Source organism: Dendroctonus ponderosae, unplaced genomic scaffold (assembly GCF_020466585.1).
Source record: "Dendroctonus ponderosae isolate FM_Combo_2020 unplaced genomic scaffold, Dpon_F_20191213v2 Dpon_F_20191213_2, whole genome shotgun sequence".
In the NCBI taxonomy this organism is placed as follows: Eukaryota; Metazoa; Arthropoda; class Insecta; order Coleoptera; family Curculionidae; genus Dendroctonus; species Dendroctonus ponderosae.
In genome coordinates this window covers 10,626,965-10,634,292 of record NW_026018165.1, presented here as the reverse complement: position 1 = coordinate 10,634,292, position 7,328 = coordinate 10,626,965, and the positions used below count along the sequence as shown (strand labels likewise).

The 7,328-nt window shown below is 33.1% G+C and overlaps 1 protein-coding gene across 1 annotated transcript; it reads right to left on the bottom strand.

The window, feature by feature from the left end:
• Positions 1–3,249: 3,249 nt before the first annotated feature.
• On the bottom strand, positions 3,250–5,247 carry LOC109536819. The gene is made up of 8 exons (XM_019903222.2): positions 5,023–5,247; positions 4,360–4,467; positions 4,229–4,300; positions 4,070–4,162; positions 3,950–3,988; positions 3,862–3,897; positions 3,656–3,712; positions 3,250–3,560 (listed from the first exon to the last, which is right to left on the bottom strand). The coding sequence occupies exons 1-8, from the start codon at positions 5,138–5,140 to the stop codon at positions 3,484–3,486; spliced, it is 600 nt and encodes a 199-aa protein (XP_019758781.1). The 5' UTR covers positions 5,141–5,247; the 3' UTR covers positions 3,250–3,483.
• Positions 5,248–7,328: the final 2,081 nt, after the last annotated feature.

Here is a 7,328-nt window from a genome sequence, read left to right as displayed (position 1 = left end):
CTTAATGTTTTATGTTTGGACATACAAACAAAACCTAGAAGGATTTATAATGGTGATTCAAATTGGCGTCATTCCTCTGGAGGTGTTTTCTGGGGGTGTTTCGGGAGTACAAGAAAAATAGTAAAGAGTAATAATTCTTATTAAAAACTGAGAGATTTGCAAAAAACTCGATCAGAACGATGGCAACAATGTTTTTCAAGGTAATCTGCATAATTGACATTGCGTAAATATCTGTTGCTTCTTAATTATTACGAATGGTAGTACCCAAGGGTAAATGCAAAACAAAGAAAGTAAATGTGGCGATGGAATACTTTGAGGTTAGGATAACGGAGTCACTTTGCCGTTACTGCTACCAACCTTTTGGGGTCAAATTATTAATATACCTAAATCCGTCACACCTGTCATCAGAAACCTCATGTGAAAGGTTAAGCTGTTAAACCACAAGAGATGTTCAAAGTTCTGCCCATTTAACACCAAACATGTTTGTGTCTGAATCGCTTCATCGTGCACTCTTGGCAACAGTTTGGGCTCACATTTTGCTCAGAATGTAGCCCTTCCTCTGGGGAGTTATCAGGACAATTATCCGGTGCCTGAAAAAGTGTCAGTTGTTGGGCAATGCTCCACGATCTCCTGGAAGGGGCTGCTGCAATTATTTCGAACACTTGTGACTTTAGGTTAGTTTTTTCGTAAAATTTTCCTTTTCGAACGTTGAAGTATTCCAAGAGGTTACCAATCAAAGTTTTTTTAGTATAAAATAAGCAGGAAAATAAAAAAACTTTGCCTAAGTAAATTGCATGGTTAAAAGTCTTAGGTTAACAAATCTCCAACGAAAAATAGAACTTATCCCATAGCATACCGTTGAAAATAGTCTCCATGGCCTGCATTTTTTCATAATATTGTTCAAACCGTCCCAGTTATTTATATTCGTATTTGTATGACGCAATGCCATCTGATTAGTAAGCAGCTACACGAGATGGGCCAATACCGAACTGTATTATCGGCCAGTCTCAAACGTGCCTTTCGTAATAACGTACCTACACAGGCATTTGGGAGGTGCTGAATATTTATTACCTTTTCAATTATTATTGTTATTCATAAATTGAAAATAAGTGCTCGTTAATATTAATTTTGTTCGCCGTTTTAAGGTCAATAAATAACGCCTTAAGCGAGTGTTGAAAAGAGTGTGATTGACAATTTGCTGGCTTACATGTAAGCTTGTGTGCAGTCATTGCGTTGTTTTTATTTCATTACGACTATAGATCTTGTTACAAGTTTGGTTTTTCTATAAGTTTTATCGCAATGATAAAATCAGTATGAATTTGATATAGATGTAGGTATACGAACATTTCAAAGTTCAGTAAAATCTCAAATACATTCTGATATTGCAAATAACTTCTATACAGGGTGATTCAAAGTTGGTGTCTTCTGGATGTGCTGTCTGGGGGTGTTTTGAGAGTACAGAAAAAATAGTAAAACAAACGACAACAATGCTTTTAAGCTAATCTGCCCAATCAACATTACGTAAGCAGCTTCCCGTATTCGGTTAATAAACTCGTCCTCAATTTGTACCGGTGTTCATTAAACCATTGGTTTAATGTGGTCTTGTGTTCTGTGTATCTCACATACGTCGTAGGCATGTGGCCCTTCCTCGGTATTTATTTGACGCGTGGCAAAACATCTATTGTCGTCCACTATAGTATTACAGCTTCTGCTATGTTAATGATGCTTTCCCCCATAACTAACTGCATATTGGAGTACATATTGTGTAAAAAGCTTCAAAGTAAGTCAATTTTTTACAAATGATTGTTATTGTTGACAAAAGCTATGTACTTAATAATGACAAAAGAAAAGATATTTTAAAAATAAAAAAAATTCGTAATTTGAAGCAAAGGTCGTAAAACTTTTTTTCGGATCCTTAAGTATTCCAATATCCTCAAATCAAACATGGGACAATTTCAAAATAATGGTTTATAAAAAAGAGCAAGGGCTTATGAAATTCGTAAGATATTTAAGTCAAATAATGTCTGGTTCTATGGTTAGTTAATACTGGTAATCGAAATGTCCATTGACCGTTTACATTCTACAACAAGAAATATTGATAAATAATATGTAAAAAGCGTGACTTTTCGTGACTATCGATACATTGAATCAAAGAGTCCGACTCTGCTTGGACGAATTTAAACTGGGCAAGTGTTTGAAAGGGACCGAAACGCGACCCAATAACAAAACAGGCCCCCCCTAGGGTCAAGACAGCCCCCCTGCTGGCCTCTTAACCGAAAGAGCACTCTCTAATGTTGTCGTCGATGGTCCCATTGTCGTTTGTATTCTTTTATGTTTCTTCGGCTAATGGACTTTAAAACGGTGCGCTTTTTATGTACAGTTTGCATCAGGACCGTGAATGCCATATCATGAGAAACAACATTTTTGATTCGGTCAACAATTAAGTCACAATGAATAACATTTTTTGAATTTTTTTGCGCAATAGGAAAAACAATTAAGATTGTTTCTTTGTCTCTTATCTGTCCCCTCATTGCTAAATTTATGCAGAGGTCATCGTTTTTAAATGTACAACAAACCTCTCAAAAGGATATGAAGAAGTGAACATGTTTTATTACAGAATAAAAGCCATAGAAAGTTATTTAAAAAAAGTTATACAAAAAGTTATTCTCAACCAATCACCAGCAAATAATTTACTAAAAAATAGCTAGTTAATTTAATTGTATATGAGTTTGAATAAAAAATCAAATCGGATCGGTCGGAAATTATTCTCCGACGGCAATATATCCTTTGGGCACATTTGAAGAAGGAATGTTAATGGTATCGAGATTAAGGCGCATATGAGACAACGACCAAATAATTATGATGATATTTGAATAAAATTAAAGTTTTCTGACGATTTCGAGCTACTCAAGTGGCCATTTAGTTCAATTTATTCCGACCAAAATGGTCCGGCTATAGAACTAATTTTGGAGGGTAAACTAATGTGAAATATATAATTGAAATCTTGTGATCACCGACAGCATCACTTCTTGCTAAGTAATCGTTGTTGTTTTCGAGTTTTATTAATTATGAATGGATAGAATCGCAAGTAAAAGCCGCAAAAAGTACAATAAATCAACAACAAAAGTATATAGATACAACAAGAATTTTTAACTTTCAAAAATATGTGTTCTCAAGTAAGAGGTTGCCAGAACAACCCAACTTCCAGTTACTTTTTTTAATCGAATACCTGCAGTAAATTAACAAAACTAGAGCATCAACTAACGTTTAATTGCATCTAAAAAGCGTACAAAAACAGACAACGTAAATTACTGAAATGCCTCAAGTAAGGATACAGAAGTAAGATTTGAACACTATTAAGCGCTGAAAGAATCGCATAATTTTCTTAACCTACATATAATTTTTAAATAAATAGTTGCAGACTCGCTGATTATAGCGGAGAAGGTTTAAAGCAAAAATAGTTTATTAAGCAGCTCTTAAGTGTTACATTTGCTGATCAAGCTGTTTAACTGCTACCAAAGCACTTTCCGTTGAATCCTTCAGATCTCTTGCAATGGATGCTAAAAAACCCAAACGCAAATAAAACCCCAAAAAAACATCATGTTGGGTGGCAGGATAAAAATGTTTTAAAATAGCACATTGAAAGAGAATTTACCTTTGTCGGTGCGTAACACTTCTTCAGCTGGTTTGTCGTTGATAGTTCTCAGGGCCCCTTGAACAGAAAGTCATAATCCAGGAAAAGGTGCTTTGTTTTATTGCGTACAACCAAAATAAGCAATTTATTTCCAATGTGGCTAAGCCCGTTAGCTTAATTTCAAATTAACAAAAATTAAAGTACCTATTTTATTTATGCATACTTACAAATCGAATTCTTGTTGAGAATTACTTTCGTTGAATCTGAAAGCAATTAGTGAATTTAAATCAGTCTGCCCAATGTGTTTTTAGTTACCTTTTGGTCTGCTCCTTCGCCGCTTCTTGGGAGTTAAATCTGCAAAAAAAACATGAAAGGTGAAAATATGTAATTTGAAAATTATTTATTGTTCCGGGAGGAGATATTCACTTCACTTACTTTTAACATCGGATTTAAGAGTGGATAATTCCAAAAGCTGAGGCGATTTGGACTTTTCTGAATTTTGAGGCACATTTTCGGATTGCTGTCTGTCTAAAAATCCATAAATAGTTGTGAGTATTCATAAGTATATTGATGAAACAAAATTAATTTACTTACTTGGTTGCTTCGTATTTGGTTGAAGTGGTAAATCATCCCCTTGTTTCGTAGTTACAGTCGGAATTTCCAAATCTTTGTGAAGCATCAACCAATTATTGCTTTTATTTTATGTCTATTGCACATTAGCTTACCATTTGGAAACACCAAATTGCTTTCGTGGGGTTTTGATGCCTCATTATCATTCTTCACTCGCACCAGAGTCTTTAAATTGTAAGGACCGGACCTTTCGTAAGGCTGATCTGCAAACGCCACCAATTTAACGATTTTTATCTCTTTATGATTTTTTTAAACTGCTCTTACTCATTATTTTTCAAAATTTAGCTGCGCAAGGTTTACACTAATTAATTAAATTTACTTTATACGGGTAAATTATTCCATTAATTAAGGGCATTAGGAGAATAATTTACTTCACAGGTTTACTTCAAAAGACTTGGAAATAGTTCGAGTTTCTTCAATCATCTTTTATCTTTAATCCTCAATTCAAAATGTTTGCTTGTTTTTATAAATGATCTTATTTATAAGCCGGGTAAATACGCTATTATTTAAATTAGGTTTACATTTGCCTTGAAGGTTCTGTCTGTATTTAGGCTTTGCTTTTTGTACTATAAAGCAATTCAAAACAAACGTACTAATCTTGAACGATTAAGCACTCTTTTGTTTTAACTTTTAAAAGAAATTACTTTGTTTCTATTGAGTTTTAATTTTGTTGTTCATGAATTTTAATTTGATATTTTGATATTCAAAGCTTTATTTTCAAACTAATTAAATTTTTGGATAAACAAAATGACACTTACCCAGTTGTACTGCCACAGGTAGAAACTGTGGACATGGATTAGGCGCACCACTACATCCATTTCGCAGCAAAGCAACGGAAATTGTGATAAAAACGGAAAAACTTTTTATCACGGACATCTTTGCACCATATCACCACACTGAAATGATCCGCCAAGGATCTTCTTATTATTGTTTTCTTAAACTTACCTGCTTATATCTTTTATACTTCCTAAAAAAATCGCACATCTTCCTCAGCTTTATTTTTAGAATTTATGTCAGAACTTCTGCCGAGATAAGATCCGTGGCTTGAGGTCTCGCTTTTAACCGGTTAATTGTTTAAGAGGCTATGTTACTGTTGATGCAACAAAAATTCTGCTTTATTTGGTAACTACTTTGATTTCCTTGATTCCATTCTATTTATTATTTTCCTAATCAAACAACTCTAATATCAATAAATTAAACTCTGCATCATGTTTAGTTTTTCCTCGTTTACTTCGTATTCAATGGACTGCTCCAATGGTGCAATTACGATTTAATTTGAATTGAACATAGAGCAAACAGAGAGAAAATCAATGGAGCATTCAGCACAATTCCGCACTATAATTCTTATAAGTTTCAAAGCTCGGCTTTGTATTGGCTCGCATAGCATATCCTCTTAAAACGCTATTAATATCCTGAAATAATCATTTCTTCTTCGCAGTACGATCTTTGATTTATTGTTAATACAGGATTCAGTTAGTCATAATGCACGGAGCAAAATGGAAAATCACGAATCTAGTAATTCCTATAATAAATGACCCTAATGGTGCCGTTTCTTTAAATTTATCGCCCAGCTATATTTAGAAAATATTTTCATACACAATCTTTGTTACTACGTATGTGAAATGCTCCTGTGTGACCTTGGATAAGATACTTTAATTTGTTTTTTTTCTCCACCTGATTACTATTCACTCATTATTATTCACTATTATGTTATTAATCGCGACCTAAAAGCCCTTGAAATTCATGAATGAATCTAAAGGAAAATTTGGCAAAGTCTACGAGTTAAAGCGGAAGATTCCAAATTGTCAATGACTCCGAATTTCAAGGCTCAAATTTTATTGTTCGGTTAATATCCATAACTGGTTTAATAACCAAATAATACGGCTTTGTTTGATTGCAAGATTAGCATTAGGATTCTTTTTTTACGACTTAATCCAAAAATTTCATGCGTATAAACTTATATTATTTTAATATTGACTTGTTTATGCCGTTGGAAATTTAAGTACTTAAAGTAAATTAGTAGTAAATGTTTAAAATAAAATTGTTTACTAATTATAAACTTTTACAGTTAGAGTACAGCGACATTTTTCTCTTTGTAGCAGCTGATCTGACCTCACTTTTTGGCTAATGATCGACAATTTTTTTTAAGAATTATGTTTTTTGTATATTTTGAGAATGTTTCTATCGATTTTAGTAAAACCTGCTGTGGATTTGTTCGTACGTAAAACTCACTCCCTCACAAGAATTTACCGCTTGCCGAAAGCTGATGGACACGGAAGCTGCACGAAAATACGATCTTTACGTAGAAAAAAATCCGCAGCAAGTTTTATTAATATTCGTTTCAGTTTTGCTTTGATACCACAAAAAACATAATTTTTTGAACAACTCTGACCATCAGTAGCAGTCGAGTCAAACATTTTATCCTTTTTCAATTTACTCTCATATTAGTTTAATTTGTGAAGACCAATCAAAGAAAGCTGCTCAAGTTCGATACAGTAATCGTGTCAGCTACATTCAAGCTGTTAGAAAATCACAATTTTTCGAAACGTTCTAACAAACTTATCTCATTTTGAAAATTGACTATTTTTGTGTTAACAAACATCAACTAAAATGCTTTGAAAACGTATTAATAAAATAAATATGGTTCATTTTCATATACACATATTTTCTGTGCTTGCAAGGAATCGAAAAAACGATATAACGCTAAAACATAATTTCAAATATTCTAATTTATTTCAAAACATAAAAATAATTTTGGTAAGACAGGACCATGGCGCCCTTTTTGCGACTAACAATTTGGGAGGAAGGACTTAGATTTTGTACATTTTAATGTATAGTTTTTGACTTTGCGCAAAAAAAATAATATTACATTTCTTGGTCTAAGTAACATGAATGAAAAGGACATTGAATTCAAATTATTTACTCCACTCTCGACTTCATGAAACGGCTGCAAAAGTTGTTTTATCTCGGATTTGTCTAAAACTTATCTATTTTAAAAACAGGGGTTAATATTCAGTAAAATTGTTATAAAATATCATAAGTAAAAACCAAAGTTCGCACCAAA

Bases quoted from the DNA above. Each gene is read 5' to 3' on its own strand.
- LOC109536819 (XM_019903222.2), bottom strand. From the start codon at position 5,140: ATGTCCGTGATAAAAAGTTTTTCCGTTTTTATCACAATTTCCGTTGCT. The intron at 4,301-4,359 runs GTAAGCTAATGT...TGCTTCACAAAG, and splicing joins CAATTTGGTGTTTCCAAATG to ATTTGGAAATTCCGACTGTA. The intron at 3,561-3,655 runs GTAAATTCTCTT...TGGGTTTTTTAG, and splicing joins AGTGTTACGCACCGACAAAG to CATCCATTGCAAGAGATCTG.